Source organism: Sylvia atricapilla, chromosome 5 (genome assembly GCF_009819655.1).
Source record: "Sylvia atricapilla isolate bSylAtr1 chromosome 5, bSylAtr1.pri, whole genome shotgun sequence".
Lineage (NCBI taxonomy): Eukaryota > Metazoa > Chordata > Aves > Passeriformes > Sylviidae > Sylvia > Sylvia atricapilla.
The window spans coordinates 13,349,977-13,369,090 of record NC_089144.1 but is presented as its reverse complement, the minus strand read 5'-3'; the positions used below and the strand labels follow the sequence as shown (position 1 = coordinate 13,369,090).

General features: G+C 40.5%; 1 protein-coding gene across 1 annotated transcript in view; it reads left to right on the top strand.

Moving 5' to 3' along the window:
• Positions 1–13,665: 13,665 nt before the first annotated feature.
• The window catches only part of SEMA3C (semaphorin 3C), a 111,729-nt gene continuing 106,280 nt past the window's right edge, over positions 13,666–19,114 (top strand). The window contains exon 1 of the mRNA XM_066318747.1: positions 13,666–13,801. Coding sequence (XP_066174844.1) covers positions 13,699–13,801 — 103 coding nt within the window. The 5' untranslated portion in view covers positions 13,666–13,698. The remainder of the gene's footprint in view (positions 13,802–19,114) is intronic.

Sequence of the window (19,114 nt, the reverse complement as noted above, 5' to 3'; positions counted from 1 at the left end):
CAACTAAGAGTGAAAAAAAAAAATTACAGGAAGAATTTTGGATTAGCAGCTGCTGGTATGTATGACAAATAAAAATCTTACAGTTTTGTCCAGGCATGTATGTAAATTGACACAAGCAGTTCCATAGTCATTCCACAAGTGGAGCAAGGACAAGCACTCCCAAAACCAGCCAGTCATGGAGCAGTATGATTTCAACCTGTCCAAATAAAGAAACCAGCTCAAATGTTGGAATTTATCCGGGCTGTAGGCCATCATTCCAAGTATTTGTTATCTGATGATTTTTACAAAACTCTTGTCATTTTCCCTAAAGCAAAAGGGAGAAAGAAGTCAAAAAATCTGACGTTGCAAATGCAGAATTTAATTGATATGATTTTCATCTCTAATAGCAGAGATTCCATTATTGATATTAAGGTATTATTGCCTTGGGGAGTGTATTGAGTTCTTAAAAAGATATGCAGGTGTAAACACCAATTTTTTTAAGTTCATAACTCAGTGAACTAACTGGCTTCACCAGAATATTTTTTGTGCCAACTGTAGTTCTGGCTTTTCAACTCCTAATGTAATGTCCATGCAGTGATGAAGTGGATTGAAATTCAAAGCACATAAATCTTTCCCCTACAGGATGCTTTTGATATGAATTAACAGTTCTTAAAAAAACTGCACAGATGAAAAAAATACCAAATTCAGTTAAAATCGCACAGATTAAAAACTGACCAAATTAATTTATACATTTCAACTACCAATTTCTGCAAATAACAGAATACTGCTGGATTTCTGCACATTTCTGATATATTCCAATGGGAAAAAACAACAAACAAACAAAAAACCAAAACAAACAAAAAACCAAAACAAAAAAACACACAAAACAAAAAACCAAAACCAAAAAAACACCAAAACCAGAATTGACAAGCTGGAGAATACCCAAAACATATCTGAAAGCAATTTGTATTCTGCTTGTCACATTGTTTTTCCTTATAGCTGTTCGTGAAAGGGATTTAAAGGTAGTGATCATGTGATGTAGTACATTATTCCAGGAAACGAGACAATGAAATACATCCTTCGTAGATGCTAACTGATATTAAATCAGAAAATTATGTTCTGAGAGATTCAGAACTTAAAGGATCCATTGGTGATTGGGGTGGATGAGGATGGTACAAGAAAATCCTTGTCTAGAGACATTTTCAATACCTGGCAGAGGCATAGGTTGAGATGTTGACAATCCCTGCACAGGACACAGTGTGTGCTCTCCTGAGTCCATCTCTGTTCAAGAGCACAAATGCAGCTTGCATGATAAGTCTTTGAGGACTCTGAAAGCTCCACTTAGTGTGTATTTTTTGTTTGTTTCTTATTCCAGAATGAAGAATTTCTATTTTTCTGGTAAACAATCCAACATTCACCAAGATTAGCAGAAGCCATTACATTATATTTTGGTATCTAACTTCTACTCTGAATTTTTTGGTGGGGAGTGGAGAAAAGACAATTCTTTTCCATCCCAAAGATTTCTCAGATCCTTATTTTGATACAGCACCTCTCTGTATTCCTCCCGTTCTCACAACTTACATCACTCATAAAAAATGTTGATCCTCAGGATTAAGTACTTTCCCATTTTCTTTTACTCACAGCAGGAACTTAAGGATTCATCTCCTTTGTCTTACACATGTTCTAACTCTTCAACTTTCATTTTCCTGGAGGGCATGAACAAGTGCTTAATGCTAACCCTGCCTTGCCATTCCTCCTGAATTGTGTCCATAGGTAGAAACACCAACTTTTGGTTTTGTTGTCATATGTGGTAATTTCCAGAATGCAAAAGCAGTACATTGCTTCTTCCTTGGTCTCCTCTTGCATCTTCAGACTATCCAGGAGAAGAAGACAGGACAGTGAACTATCCCCATCCCAGAAACTTCTTTAAGGTATTCCTAATTACAGAAGCATTAATATTTTTTTCCCTCATTGGTTCATGAGCGTAGATTATTACCATTTACTATAACATATGTGTGTATATTGAGATGCATTTTCTAGTCTAAGTGCATGAATAATGCCCTCTTATGGCAAAAATTAGAGATTTCTAAAAATGTATTTGGTCTAAAATAATTTACAGGATAAATTGATGCCCAGAAAAAACCAAAAGAAACAAACAAACAAAACCTAAAAAAAAAAAAAACACACAAAAACAAAACCAAAACACACATACACACAAAACAACCCATGAAAAACCCCACACGTATCCAGGAAAGAAAAAATAGTTATAAAGAAAATTAGTTTGTGCATGATATTACAGTCATAATGTGTTACACTAACTTTTCCTTCTTTATACTTCCTTCACTTCTCTAATATTTGAGAGGAAAAACCTATATTAAAAGTAGTTTTTTAACAATTAGGATAAAGAACTAATTTTTAGAACTTTTTAATGAGTGTTTTTTGACAACTGCTAAATAAAATTGCATGTACATAAAGCAAACAGCAAGCATGTATTATAAGTATATTTATTGACATTGGCAACAAAGGATTCAACTGATTTCTGGAAGTGTTTATAATATAAGTAAACTGCAAGGAATAAATAGGCAAGAGTGCTTGAAGTATTACTGAAAATGTTTATCTGCAATTTCACTACACTTTGGAAATACATTAAGATAAATTTGAAGCAGTAAAAGTAAGTGCTTTAAATGCTAGCAATGGCAAAATGGCAAATAATAAAGTTTTAATAAATATTTTGTATCTATGCAGTGTTTTCCTTTTGACTTTTTTTTTTACTCCTAATTAACTTTGAATAATGGGCAATAAATAAAATGAATTTAAGTTAAAAAGGTGTAATTTTGGAGAAAATACTGTGTGCTGGCTGCCATCCAGACTACATATATATATATGTATATATTTTAGTGTTTTTGGCTTAAAACAAACTACTCTTAATAGATTCAAATAAAGATTCAATTAAGAGATGTTCTGGAGCCATTCATATAAAAGAAGATAGATATTTAATGGAATGTTTATGTTGCCAAAGAAAAAGAAAAATAAGCATAGGCTCACTTTAAATTGTAGTTCTCTCAATAGAAAGCCAAGGACCAATTTAAAGCAACAGAAACTTTTCAGTATGATAGCAAATACTGAGGCTTGGTTCATAATGTGGATGTGATGCTGTATTTTGGGTGCATCAAATGCTTCTGTCAGTCCTGTGCTAACTTTGAGTAGGCTACTAATAAAATAATAGCAATAAAGTGTATTTTCAATCCATAATAGCCAATAAATACATAGGTCAGAGTCTATGACTACTTCTAAGTACTTTTCTAACTAATAAAATTTCATTTTAAGCTGATGACTTAATGTTATTTTAAACCCATATCCTGGTTGTCCCGAGGCCCAAAAACCATATAAAGCATTCAGCAGACTCCCCTAAATCCCACTGAACACACACTGCCTTCATCGCTTCTACCATCCAGGCCAAGAGTTTGCTCAGAATTTTTATGCAACACATTCTAATGAATACCTTGGGGTAGCTTTCAAGAAGGGTTTTGATGACTAAAGTATGACAACTTAATATACTGAAAAAAGAGTTTTTTAGAGCCTCTCAAAAGATCTATTGCACTGACAGTGAGAAAAAGGAAAACAGAGCTCCTGCCCCCATGGAATCACAAGCATTTGGAGGCACCTGTGACAAAAAGTTTCTACCTTAGCAATGCCATACTTCCTGAGACTTCACACAGTCAAGAATACAGCATAGAACACAATCAAAAGCACAGCTTCAACTTTATCTTCTTTAGGAGCTTAGAAGAATGCAGTGGGATCAGTATAACAAATGACAAGAATGCCAGCATTGCACCCAAGACATCAGTACAACCCCAGCTGTACCATGCTGATTCCAGAGACAAACTTTGCCTCACAGCAGACAACATGACAGTCTGTTTGAGAAATGGGGATCAGTTTGCTGGAAGCAAGAATGCATTCCTTAATGCTGTGGTAAAGGATTACGACTTGAATTCTGTAGCATCTCAATGTTTTCCACTTTAGGGAAATTGAAGGGTACATTGGATTTACATTAAAATAGCCAATGCTTCTTTGGTTTCCTCATGAAAATGGAAGAGTAATAATACTGGGTTAGTCGAGAGATCTGGCTTAAAATCCCAGCTCCACTGAGAGCTAGGGCATAAGGCAAAAGGATCAGGCTTGACTGAGGAGGGGTGATATCTCTGAGGCTGATTCCATCCCTCAGCATTCTCTGGTCCTGTTTGCACAGACCCTTGACATCTCCAGGGGACAGCAGGCATTATTCAGATCCTTCAGTCAATGCTCTGCCTGGCATGCATGCTTCCAATTACAAACTTTTTAAGTAGTCTTCTTTCATCTGGAGACATAAGTTCTTTTATGTCTTCTACATGGCAAAGACTCCTTAGGGAGAGTAAATGGGACAGTGGCCAAGAGGACACGCTTAGGGAAGGACAAGGCATACACAGAATAGTCTTTCTGCTCCTCTTCTAAAGGAACAACAGCCTGCAGAATGCAAACAATATGTAGTCAGCAATTAGATGGCAAATACCATCAGTAAAGCTTAGTCTGTGCTTACAGAGAACAAAACAAATCGAAGACTGTAAGGTATGCAGTCATTATTCTTGATTTGAAGATGAAGGATGGTGGGAAACAGGACTGTTGCTGGTATATTATCTAAGACCAGACTGGGGGTGGCTGGCTTTCTATAATCAGGCTTGTTAGGAGTGTGTTTCAAACCTAAAATGTATAGGAAAAAAAATTATAAACCTTCTTTTTTTTTTTTTTTTTTTTTAATTTATTTAAGCAAAAACACCAAACCCCGCCCCCCAAAAAAACCCCGAAACAAAACAGTAATTCACATAATGTTGTAAAAACACTGAAGTAGCTGAACCAATGACAAAATTATACCTTTCCAGAACTTCCTCCCAACAGAGTGAGAGGACTCCCTTGTGTGCTGTGAGCCCTGTAGATGCAGCAGTGGATCAAGTACCAGGCTGTAGAGTGGCATTTGCTGGAAATGGCCATGACACCCAAGGCTATGTCACTGCCCCTCCTATCCTGCATTAATCCCTTGCCTTCCCTCCCGTTCTATCTCTATTTGTCTATTTGGATAAAAAGCTCCATAACTGCTGCTGCCTTATTTCCCTGTGTGTTTATAGAACTCCTTGCATCACACGAGCTTCATTCCAGCTACTTCCAAGGCAAAGATTACACACTGTTGCATCCTCTATGCATTTGTGCTTTCTTCTATTTGTAGCTTGCTTGGCCTGAAGCCATCCTTGGTGCATCAACAACCCTCTCCTTTCTTTCATTCAAGTCTTCATCATACATATTCTTACTCATCAACTTGCAAAATAATGATGACTTGTTTGATTTGTAAAAAACTCAAACACAGCTTTGTGCAAGAACAGTGACTCTGGTTGTATCACTGACCTCATTTAGTCATAGTGGCTAAAAAGTGGAAAATGTGACTGAAACACTGTCTTTCTCCTAGAAACAGCAATAATGTGGCTGCCATACTGAAAAGGGGAAGCATGAAGGCCTGGTAGCATACCAGGAACCTGCTCACATCTTCTGTGGAGACACAGAACGACTCATTTGATTCTGACCTTGCCCAAATCACAGTCTCTTCGAGGGCAGAGTTACTATGAAGTGCTGGCCCACTGACTTCCAGGGAAGCCACTCAAAGATCTGCTTAATGAGACACCTGGACTTTTATCAAGCTAAGAGCATAATCCTTCCCTCTGCTCCCATCCAGGTTATAGTACTTCATTATGTGGTTACATCAGTCCTGATCCTAAGCACCTAATTTTTCTTAAGCTCTGAAACAACAAATTATCTCCTGAAAATGGACTTTCACAGAACCTTAAGTATTAAGAAGCAAACTGACTTTTTCAGTTTGACAGCTCATTCTTACTTACATGCCAGCAGTTTTACAAGTCTGTGACCTTGGTGAAGAAGCTTCACACTTCATGACCAGTCTGACACTGATCCACCAGAACAAGGCCATTGACAAGCTGGGGCACACTATGTCCAAGGACCTTATGCCATCTCAAATCACACCAGGAATCACCAGGAGCTTTATTGTTATTACTTGTTGAATCTTTGAGCTATTGGTTGTGAAAAAGAATATAAATTGCTGTTCATACGAGCATACCTTCAAAGAAAACACCTAATAGCTTTCCCACAACAAAATGCTGATATATTTCACACTTTCCCTAGTTCTTGTAACTGTAAGAAAGAAAATAAACAATGATGAATTAATTGGATTACCTAATGACTTTGCATTTCTTTAAGGTGATTTTACACTCATAAATGAGGGCAGAGAAAATAGATGTTAATAGCATTTTTTCTCATCACTTGGAATCTGGACATTTACTGTATACAGCATTCCTTTGATTTTTAAGGAAGGAATGAATTCTGTTTGATGGTCACTTAATTATGCCTTTGCTACAGTTTTCTTTGGCACTTGGTCTTGTCTTGATCTGAGCTTGTGTTCAAAGCAGAACCTGATTATCAAGCTTGTTGATCTTCATATTGGCTAGTTGCTGCCAATCCAGTGAAATGATTTGATTCTGTTCCACCATCCCACCTTTAACCACCCAACTGTCTCTCAGGAAGTTCCTGTCTTTCTCCTCTTTATCATTCTTAGTTTCCTGCCTTCTTTTACACCTGTATTCCTTCTGGTCCTATTGCCTCCTACAATGTGTTCACTTCTTCAGGAGCTTAAAACCTAAGTGAGGGGAAACAAAATAAATCAAAATAAAACAAAACAAAAAGGCCAACCCCCAAGCCCATATGTTAAGTAAACATCCAAATCCACTCCTGACTTTCCTATTCCTGGCTATAGTTTGTGTTTAGGTCTAAAGGTAGGCCTGGGTCCATTAAGATGACTTGTTTGGGTAAGAAGCAAACACCACGCACAGATACAACAAAATCAGCTCTATTTGTTTTGGCCAGGGGGATTTGCTTGCTCAGATCACATTGCAAGAGTCAGAAGTGCTCTGACTCTGAAGCCTGTGAGGGCCTGACTCTGTCCTTACATATGTGATGTGACCCAGATAAACTGCCCTTGGTTATAAATCTCACAGGCAAGAAATCAGAACCAGGAGCAAATTGTACAACACTTTGTACACTTTGTGTAATAGAGGAATGATTAAACATCAGCTGCAAAGCACAGTCCAACTTACTTGTCCTCATCCCCATGTTAGGCTGTTAAATACACAGCCTGGAAAGCAAGTGTCTTGCATACTTTTCATTTAACTCACAGGGCTGATTCATGCCAGTAAATGCTGAAACCCCACCTCAAAACTGGGAGAAGTAATTTCCATTCCATGAGTTTTGCTTGAAGCTAATGCATGCTATTACAAAACACCTAAAGTAAAACTTTAACCATTTCTCTTAGCCCAGCTGTGAAGTTCAAACTACTTTTTAAAGTTAATTATCATGGTCTGACCTGCACATATGCACATGTTAAATACAAATAAATCAATATGGCAAGCTTGTTCTTGTTTCAATTTGCTTTTTAAAATTAGCATACTCTGGCTTTGCCTATCAGATATAAGCATGATGGTATCTCTCAGATTAAAGTCTTGCATTTGTCTCTTTGTAGTTCATATGCTATTTTATAAGCCCAAAGTCCATAAGGGAGTGTTGGAAAGCCCCATAATTTTCCTCAGTGTTCCACTTTACCTTTTTATCTCCAATGTAGCCAGCACATGTGAAGAAGTGCAGATAGGCAGATGGCCCTGCAGTGTCCATACAGACACAAAATCCCTGACAAACACAAGTGACTTAAACTAGCGCTGATGTTGATTCATGCTTGAGCATATTCTTTTTGTTCTCATTTTTTTTCTTTAAGGAGCACGTATTTGTGCTCTTACCTAGAAAATCAGGACTACTAAGGGGAAAAAAAAAAAAAAGAAAAAGAAAAAAAAGTAGATTTCTTTTTATTAAAGAAAAAATATTTGGGGAAGACAGAACCATCATAAATTCCAGTGTTGATATTTCATGGTAACATTCTTTTTTTTCTCTGACTGGTATTGCTACCCATTACACATCTCCCCAAAATCTCCTAAAATAAAGTCTTTCATATTTCTTCTGTGGCTTTCTGTGCATTTTCCTTTGAATCACCCTGCGTAGATCACAGCAAGAGGGAGAACACTGGGTTGGCTGATTCACATCTGTTGCTTGGTGTGACGAACTCTAATTGCACTTAGTTGTGGGGATTTTCCAAAGCAAAAAAAAGTGACTTCTCCTTTTGCCAGGGTGCTGCTGTCAGACTGAGGCATTTGAACATCACCACAATTCAAGGATGACCATCATGTTCATAACCACACTGCTTGCCCATGGAGAGAACTGAGGCCTTAGTTTAAACCGCTCTCTGGGACAGCAAGTGTTCACACATTCCTGTGTAGTTTATTTGTGTTAAGGAGGAGAACTGGAAGAGCACCAATGTTTTTAAAGACTCATGAAGAGTTTGGTTCATCTGAAAGCATCAGCTAATCAACCTCCAAGACATGATCTGAAGTGGATCAAGCTTTTAAAAATTCTGGATCCATTTCTTTTCTGGCACTGGCTGCAAATCTGACTTTTCATTTCAGAGGATGGACCATCCCATACTTTTGTGTCCTCTGGGATGTGCCAAAGTGCACAAACAGCATTGGAATTTCTTGCTTGAAGAAAGCACTAACTTTGCTAGCCTGGCACTGAAGCCTGGGGATACACCATCTTTGAAATACGTGTGACCCTGTGTGCAAATGAGCCTTTACACAAAGTAACCAGCAGACACAGCCCATAAAGACATCCACATGTATAGACAAAATTTGTTTAGTCAGGGTGCTGTATTCAGGCTACTCCCTGATCTTTGGCTATAATACCACCACTATTATTGACTGCTTTGGTTAGTATGGCCAGGGTGTGTAATAGTTGGAAACAAAGCTCTGATTCGAGCATGTGCACATTCATTGTGGGTACTTGTTTACTTCTTAACATATTTCTGGCTGTGGGAGATGGCTCCAAGTGCGCCACGAGATGTGCTCCCACAAAGTCCTGCTGTGACAGTACACTGCTGAGCGAACACCACCTCGACCCGATCAGAAACCATGTCTCTCTGCAAAAGCAAAAATCTTGATCCAAAAGAAGCTTGCACCCAGCAGGGCAGAGCAGCACAGAATATGCTTGCGACACAGTTTAGGAAAACCTAAGCCAGAACCCAAGGGATGTTGCTTGGAAAATCCTTGGCTTTAATGGAGTTGACACCTTGGGTAAAATTTTCAGCGCTGGCCCGTTGTTGTAAGAGCACCAATCTCACCAAACGGGAAAGACTGCTCAGCTTATCTTGGAGAAAACTGAGCTTGAGCAAATACAGCTCCCAATCTCTGCAAAAAAGCTTCCGAAAGCCGGGGTATAACACCTGGATCAATCAGGAGACTGGATCTAACCACTGTTCTCACGCTTCTCTTACTCTTCTTCACTTTTAAAGTTTTAAACAGAGAAAACAGCTCGAGGGGAGTGGGGGGAAGAGCCCCCTCCGAGGCGTCTGGCTGTCACCCGGCTGTCCCCTGACCGCAGCCCGGTCTCATTCCCTCTTCACAGTGACACCTACCGGCCTCCCCACCGCCGCCCGCATCCCCTCCCGGGGCCGCTCTCCCCGGCCCAGCCCCGGCACGACGCTCCGGCGGGGCAGGAACTTTCCCGGCCACTTTCTCCGCGGGCGCGCACGGGGCGCGATGGGGCGGCCGCGGCTGAGCCCCGGGGAGCCCTCGGCGGCCGTACGTATCCCTGCGGAGCCCTCGGCGGCCGTACCCCTACGGAGCTTAGGCTGCCGTGCCCTGCGGAACCTTTAGCTGCTGTACCCCGCGGAGCTCAGGCTGCCGTGCCCCTACGGAGCTTAGGGTACCGTGCCCCTACGGAGCTCAGGCTGCCGTGCCCCGCGGAGCTCAGGCTGCCGTGCCCCGCGGAGGATAGGGTGCCGTGTCCCTGCGGAGCCCAGGCTGCCGTGTCCCTGCGGAGCCCAGGCTGCCGTGTCCCTGCGGAGCCCAGGCTGCCGTGCCCTATGGAGGATAGGGTGCCGTGTCCCTGCGGAGCTCAGGCTCCCCGGCCCCGCGCTCCCTGCGGCGCTGCCTGCGGCGGGCGGACGGGCCGGGCGGCAGCCGGCGGCGCGCAGGGCGGGGTGTGGCCTCGCCATTATTTATGAGCTCCAGCCCCTATTTGCTCTGCTAATGATGCACCGGCGGCCGCCGAGCCTCGCCTCTCTGGAGTGGCGGCCAGGGCAGGGCAGTAACTGGAAACCAGCGCCGGCACCGCGCTCCATTCACTGCTCCGGGCGGGAGTGCGCGCGGGGGAGACGCGCTCGCTGAGCCTCAGGACTCCACTGCCAGGATTATTGTACAGAGCAGCCGGGAGTATCTTTGCAACCACCACGAGGAGAGACTTTTCTTTTTTTTTTTTTTTTTTTTTTTTTTTTTTTTTTATATTTATTTTTCTCTTTGCCGTGAGCCAGGTTCGGAATTAAAATGTTCTGATAGCTGGAGTGGAGTCTATAAACTGATAGAAACCAGACAGAAATCAGTTCCAATAGCCGGGTAAGCATAACTTAAAGTTCTCTTTCTTTTCTGTAATAGATGTGAAATGGCTCTGATGGTTGAATTTTGCTGCTGTTCACAGATAGTTAAACCAATGTTTTCCAGATTGGCACAGTCCGTGTTTGGCAGGGTTGTGGTGGTTGTTTTTTTTTTGTTTTTTTTTTTTTTTTTTTTATCCCCTTCATTTCTTTTCTCGCTTCTGCCAAATGATTTTCCCCACAGGATTTAAGGGTAGGACCCAGCCTGTAGCAGATGACACCTGCACAGCACTTCCTAGCAAAGCGATTCTGTACTTTCCAGAAGCCATGCAACATGCTGCCAGCGACCTCCGTGGCAGGGAAACTTCACTACTTCACTTTTGTAGCGGTTTGTCTGTTTGTTTACTGGTAGACTGGAGTGTAAGAACAGAAATGCAATTAGACACGGCTTTTTGTCTGTCCTGTAGGATTCTTTTAAAGTGCTTGCAAGGCTTTAGGTCTGCGTGTTGTCAGCAGAGATCATGTGCACTGGACGTGCTGAATATAGTATCATGACTTACTGAGATAAATCCAGAGCTGGGATATAAGCCCAAAGCAAGAGTCAAACCTGCAATGAGCTGTCAGTTACTAGCTCTGTAAATCTCTGAAATTAGACCTGTTTCCATTAGCTAACTCACGTGTCAGACACCCTGAGGTACCTTTTTGGCACTGGATGCATTTATTATTTATGTGTCTAAAAGCTGGGTAGGAACCGTGCTGCTCAGCACTTGAGTCTTGTATTTGCCTGTCACTTGTGTGTTAACGGTGAAGATCTGCAATTTGAGCATTGAAATGTAGCAATGTTTCACTCCTCTTACTGATTACGCTAGAATTGGCACGAGAGTGGGAGGGAGAGCTGAAAGGCTTTTTTTTTTCCCTATTATTGTTTCCTGCATTATTTAAAGGAAGAAGGAAAGCTGCACACTTGTTCCTTCTCTGACTTTTTATCTATATTGCAAAGAAAGCATAGTGCTACTACTGTAAAATACTAATCCCATTGCATCTGTTAAATCACATGTTTTAGCCATGATTGGCTATTTGTTTTGGCCTGACAAAGAAATTTTATTGGGATTTAATACCATTTCTCTCTTAGAAGAGGAGTAAGTTAAAGGATATCCCATGGGCAAGTCACAAGGTTTTAAATTTAAAGCCCACAAAGCAGCATTAGTAGTAGCGTTTGTGCAGCCTGTTTAAAAATTATTCTTGGCAAAACCTCTGCAACTATCATTTTATTAGTTAACAGACCCTTAGAGATAATTTGGAACTGGGCCAGAATGGATATGTTTTTCCGACAGACCTGATCTGTAGCTGGCAAATTTCTGACGAGGTTGTTTCTGTCAATTAGCAGAGTTGTACAATTTACTTGATCTTCGTGCATTTCTCAGTACTCAGAGTAAATGACGAAGGAGAGTTTATAGTTTGGGCTGCAGAGCTCTGTGCTTTCATGTGTGCACTCCTTCCCAGCCCCAACTTGATGTGAAGTCCTCATGCAAAGAGAAGCCTTTCCAGGCGATTTACAGTGAGCGGATGGGGAATGACAGAGGTGGTAATGAGATACGGGGCTTTTACCGGGCTGAGTCAGTGGTGTGGATCCAACCCAAACTTGTGCTGGCCTAAAGTCACTCCCTAAGCTCATTCCTGCCCTGCTGGGGTGGTTACAGCCGGTTCTAAGGACAGGTGTGAACCTCAGAGGGACAGGATGAACAAGGCTGTAGAAATATCGGCTTCCACTGGAGGGACTGTAGTGCTGAGCAGAGCTGAGGTGAAGAACAGTGAGCTGACTGCTCAGGTAACAAGTCTCTTCATCAAATAAATGTATAGCCCTTAATGGTATCTTCTAGCTGTAAGGGGTTGTGTCTTCTAAAGTGCTTCCAGCTGCCATAAAATCAAGTATATCACCTCACTGATTAACTAATAAGTCTAGTAGAAGGGCTGTTTACATCGAAAAGAAATATATATATATATATATATAGCATTGAAGTAGAATGGGCCTAAAATGATGGTGTTATTATGTATTCTCACTTTTGCAACTGAGCTGAAAAAGCTGTTACAATAGGTAACAACCCTAATTGAAATTTGCACTACACTATTTTTGGAGAGGTGCAGCTAAGAGCAGAGACAGTGATACAGGTATGGAGTATTCAGCTTCTAATGGTGGCTGGGCTTTTTGGATCTGGTCCAAAGTGCTTTAAAAAAGCCACTTTTCTCCAGTGATTCCAGTGACCTCAAGTCCCTCCTGAACTAAGAAAAGATACAGAGTTCTGGATTGTTTTCTGATTCTCTGAGATGCTCAGGCTTCTCAGCAGCTAACTCCCATGGAGGGCTCGGCAGGTGTACAGGAGGAATAGCAGATGTAGTATCATTGTCCAACTCTGGGATTCTTAGTGCCCTGTAGAAGTCAGTGAGAGCAGGTGTGTATCCTGAAAGGAGCTAGCCCAAAAAGCAAACGTTGACTAAGAGTTTCAAGGGTGGTGAAATATTTTTGGTTTTGTGCTTTTAAAATTAATGATATACTTAGCCAGAAATTTTTATTTTTAAGAAAAACGTGAGGGTGAATAGAGAGCTCAGCTTACTAAAACTTAAAAGCTCATTTCCAAGCACCTTTGACTTCAGATGGTTAAAGAAAAGAAAAAACCCTTCAAACAACCAACAATCCAAACCTCCCCACCTTAACATGGGAGAGAGATGTCTAAAAATATCAGCCAGATTTTTATTCATGAAACTTTATCTCCCGTCCTTGCTTTGCTCTGCCTTGACATTTAGTGTAATTATATTTCCAGCAGGTGGAATTGTCTTCATTTTAAATAAACTGAGTCAAATGCTGTAGTCTGCCCTAGCCCAAAGTTGGGCTCTTGTTGGTTCCTACTAACAGGCAGTGACTTCCTCTTGTGCCAGCACAGAAGACTTCTGGGGAAAACTACTTTCAGATGCACAAGGGCAAAACAGAAGTGCTGTTCCTCTTTCATATCAGTAACTATGGCTTCAGCTGGAAGAGGCTTCCAACACAATCTTTCTATACTGTTGTTCTTGCTCCACAAGATTGTATAAGAAGAGTAATGTGATATCTCTCTCTTTCAGGTTTCGTTTCTTGGATATTAAGCTGCAGATCTGAAGAGATGGCATTTCTTGCAGTGAACGTGTTGATTGGGATATTTATTTACTTTAGCAGTGTAAAAGGATCTTCCCAGCCTCAAGCAAGGGTGTTCCTATCATTCAATGGTAAGAAAGAAGAAAAACATTCTTAAACAAATACTATGATTGAACATTTTCTTCTTCCCCTTAAATTCAATAACTGAGTAGAAACTGGCTTTTTGATCTGTGTCCACAATTACTATTTTTCATTTGTGTTATTGAGGCACCTGTCAGCCTAATTTTACCAGACTCTACCTTTCACTATAGATGCATAAGTAATATATAACTAATAATTAATAGGCTTGTCTCTTTATTTTGAATTATTACGACTTACTAACAACTAAAGGTTAATTTCTTATCCTTAGTTTTGCTTGGAAAAAAACATAAGACGTGACATGTGGTAGAGAGTATTAATGATTTGAGTTGCTTTCATTGGTGCCCAGTTGAAACACTATATTCTGAAAAGGAGACTGCCTGAAGTTTTACCAAAAATAGTTAGCTAGGCAGAGTCCTGTGAAAAAATATCAGTCCTTGTGCACTTTTTTGCTGTGTGTAGGATGCACATAGTATGCAGCAGTCATTGATGCCTGCATAGTGTAAACCAGCAATGAAAATTATCATTTTCAAAAGAAAGTTTCTTTTACTTCTGAAGCAGTGAGCAGCAGCTTATTGCTGCAATTACTGGGATGATTGTAACTTACTTTACTGGAGTAAAGTAACTTATTCTTCTAGTCTTCAATGCTGATTTTAGCCACCACTTCAGAATTTTGTGTGCTCTTCAGCTCACAGTGTCTGTTAAATCTGAGCTGAAACTTTCTGTCACTAATTATAGGGCCATTGAGTATCTCCAGCCCTCTGCCCTTTCTCTGATTGTCTTTGAGGCATGAGGGCTTGCTATTCCCTGCACCAGTACTGTTTGCATTAGGATGGCTTTTGTGGTTCATTAGTGCAGGGATGCCCTGCCACTGCCTTGGCACACATCCTGTGTGCTCTGAACTGTCTTTAAGAATTGCTTTAAAAGTAATCAGAGCTAATAAGTGTCTCAAGCTTCTATTTGCTACAATGATCAATATCTGTGTAAAAACAACACTGAGACATCCAGAATGAGACTGCCAAGTTAGACCTTCCACAAATACCAACCAGAGTTTGAATTACATTAAAGAATAAGAGTCCCTAAATGGATTAATGCACAACTTAATAGGTGTAAAATAGCATGGCTCCAGTAAAAGCAATGCTAGGAATTGAGTTCTAAGAAGGAATTCAAATGAAGAGGTAGGGATAGGAATTTCTTTTCTTTGCTTGAAGTCTGCACTGACTTTGGTGGAGATGGTACTGTTTTGGCACAACTCAACACAGAGGCAAGTTTGGCTGTGGTTGTGTGTTACATTACAGGTTTGCTACAGTTATGCAGAACAGGCTGATTTCATTTTCCACATCATCTCCTTGGTGGCCTTGAAAGTGATCTAGGCTTCCCCTGATCTCTGGTATGACCGTGAAGTAGGAAGTGTTCCGGTTTTGTGGTATTCAACCCTGTGAATGGGAAAGAATTGTACTGAGAGGAAAATGGTTTTAACAGGAACTCAAGAGATTTTGTTTCATCACAGGTATCCTGCAAGGGTGAAGCAGCCATAGGCCAAAAGACTCCAGACATAGGAATTAAAAAAAAATTACTGAATTAAAACCTTCTTTTCTGTGTCCCTGAAAGGAGGTTGTCCCTTCTTCCTTCCTGCTTGGCTGCCTCAGTTAGAGAGCCTTGCAATACTATCTGATTTTCCTAAAACTTACTTTTTACTCTCCCTAATACTTAGCAGCCAACCTTTAAAAAATAAATTACGTTTTTAGGTCCTAAATTTTTATTGTATCTTTTGAAGTCATAAAAGTAAAAAATTAATTATGTGTTTTATAATACGAGAAGTATATCTAAAATGAAAAGCTAAGCTTTCTGTATAATATATAAACAGAACTTTTATTTTTGAACCAGATTTCCAGATGGTAAGAAACAACTTTCATTATGTGAAAAGAGCTTGCAGGTTGTTGTGTATACCAAGGTAATGGCCCCACCTGTAGTATGAACTAATGTTCTATAAATCTTTGTTTACTTACATAAGTAGAGATGTAATAGAAAAAGGTGAAACCTTGTATTGTTCTCTAGCTAAGTGTGACAACACACTCTTTCTTCATAAGCTGCTTCACAACTTAGTGGTTTTAAATCATGCAGAACTACCAAGTTATTTGGCAGTCTCCTTGCCCTGAGAAGCTGTCAGTTTTTATGGAGAATTGTCACTCTTTTGAAGTGCGTCGTTTGAAAATAAAACCATAATTAGGACTCCTTATGTTTTAAATGACATTAGACAAAAAAGAGAAGTCATTCAAGCTTAGGGTACTTACGTGATATTTTTCAAGTTCTGAATTGGATTTGGCTTGGTGTCTGCAATTACACTGCATGTTTTGGGAGTAGAGCGTGTACAGGAGGAGAAAATGAGTGATGCTTTTCAAAGCTAACCTGCTCCTTCAGGATCAAGTCAATTGAACTTATTCACATTGCAGCATTTCTCATGGGAAAATCCAGCAAGTATCTTGACCTATTCTGTTTTTCATCAGGAAAGATAAAAATGCGAATCATTTGAATCGTGGGCTGCTTTTCTCTTTGCCATCTACTTCATTAAGAATCAAATGTAATTAAAAAGTGCGCCTGGGTAATACCTCAAGAGCCTGATAATAGGGATTTTGCAATTAACTTCAATGGATGAAGGACTGCAACCCTAACTTCTATTTCTGAAATCAAAAGCCTGGCCCCTTGTCTAATTAAGATGTAGTTCATGACTTAGCTGAGGTTGTTAACTGTGCGTATGACGTGAGTGTGGAACTTTCTGCCGTCTGCACCCCGAGCGTCTTGGGAATCGCGGTGCTGTGCGGGACCCCGAGGCCTGATCCCTGCTGCTTTGCACCTTGCATGGCCATTTACTCAGCTGGAAGGGAAGGCCAGGCTGCAGCTGAACTGCTGCTTTGCTCAGGTGGCCGTGGTTGTACAGGAGACTGGGCCTGTGGGGAGTCAGGCAAAGGGGCTCTCGGTGTGCCTGGAGCCATGACCTGCTTGTCCCGTTCAGCGGCAATGGCCCAAACCACTGATATTGGACAACGTCTGAGCTTGAAGAGCTGAGGGAAGAAAGATGGCCCCAGGTTTTTCCGATTCTGAAATCGCAGAGACATGAAGCCTGTGGTGCAGCAGGTGCAGCAGTGTTGGGGATCATCTGCTGTGTTCCCAGTTGTGCATGCAGGAGTGAGGGAACCTGGGATGGGGGAAGGAAAGGACTCAATATGTCTCCCTGCACTATTAATACACTATTCACCCCTCCTCCTGCCTCTTCTGGCACATTGTCCCTGGAATAGTTATTTTTTAATCTACTTAAATCACCTATCACAATTTAAAGCACCACAGTTTGTTTTCTCTCCATAGCAAAAGACTTACCTTATCTGTTTATGAACTATCAAGTGTGGTGCCTGCAGTTTCTCAAGCTCTGTTGTGCATTCCTCCTTGTTACTGCACCTTCCTGAACAGATAATTGGGAGCTGTGTCCTTCAGTCTTCACAGGGAAAAAGCCTTTTTGACATCAGTGGGAGTCTCATCAGACTAAGGAAGGAGGTACTAGGCTCCAGGTTGGCGTCAGACTTTGTTCCTACTTACATTTACTTTTTGGGTTTTGTTGCAGCACTGAAATGCTGAGCCATACTATTTTAACATCCTATTCTGAATTGATTGAAGCAGATACAGTACTTGCTTTTTAAAATACATTCAAACCTTCTTTGGGATTTAAATTTAGACGGTGCTACACCAGGAGGTGGTAATTTCACTATATACCAGGATCCTTTAATGCATTCCTGCCTCAAATGTCTGGTCTAGCAGATATTTCCCATGCAGATTCTCTATTGTCTGCAGTAAAAATTCCATATGAGAAGTGGATCACGGCTAATTTGCAGACAGTTTTGTTCTTCTCTTTGTTCTAAAATTACTAGAACACGTAAAGGACTTTTAAGAAAGTATCAGTCAGATTCATTAATGACAATTAAAGTGCATAAAATGTCACCAGAGCAACAGCAGCACTTATTCAACTGTCAACATATTTTAAAAGATTTAATGCAACCCCTGTGGTTACCCTCAAGGAAAAATAAAGGAACTGAGAACCATTTTCCTTGAGCTCTTGAGCAACAGCAGTACAACTTGTTTTTAAACAATCCCTCATTGTAATGTTAATGTTACCACAGTTAATAAAAAGTTCATTTATTATTTGGGGGACTTTGTGCTGATGACAGTCTTGTAGGCTAAGGTTTACGCTCATATAGCTGATTGGACCTTTTTTGGTGTCCATGGAATGAAAGCTATTTACAAAATGAAGTAGAAGTAAAGCATTAAAAGAGAAAAAGAAAAAAAGAGAGAGACGAGATCCATGTTTAATTTTGTTTACATGCAGAACTTACCTTGAATGTTCATATAGTTGCTTAATTTTCAGCAAATTGTGAGTAATATTTTCTCAAAGTTTACTGATTTGTGGACCTCACAGCTTCATAATAATGAAATAATGTTAATTTATAAAGTGTTGAACATCAATGATGTGAATTCTTTTCCAATTTAATTGTCTCTCACTGGAGATCTAAAAACTTTATTTGAATCCATCCAACTGAAAATAAAATTATTTTTTTCTTTATTAGTGGAGATTGGGTTTTGTGGTTTGTTATAGAACGTTAAGAGGTTGAAATGGATCTTAATGGATCTGGTCCTGACATGGGGAGGGATACCTCCCACTAGACTAGGTTGCTCAAGGCTTTATTTTAAGCTGCCCTTAAACACTGCCAGGGTTGAGGTATCCACAATCTCCCTGGCAACCTGTTTCAGTGTCTACCACTCTCACAGTACAAAAATTCTTCCTGATATCTAATCTAAATTTCCCCCTCTTTCAGTTTGTGCCCATTACTTCTTGTCCCATTGCTGCAGTTCCTGACAAAGAGCACTTCTCTGGCTTCCCTGTAGCCCCTTCAGATACTGGAAGGTTGCTGTGAGGTCTCCAAACCTCTTCTCCAGGCTGAACAGCCCAAACTCAGCCTGTCTTTGTATGGGAGGTGCTCCAGTCCCTTTATCAGCTTCATGGCCTTCTCTGGATTTGCTCCAGCAGCTTCAGGTCCTTCTTATTTTGGCGACACCAGAACTGTGCTCAGTATTCCAGGTGGGGTCTCAAACTGGAAGCTTTGATTGTTCCTAAAGACAAATGCCTAATTTACAAGTTATAATCTTTGGGGGTCATTATTAAACTTCTGCCTTCTCTGGGTTTTTTTCCATGCTTTTTTGTTTGTGTTTCTTTATTTCTCTGTTAAATAAACAGAGGCTTAATGCAATAAATCTTGTAT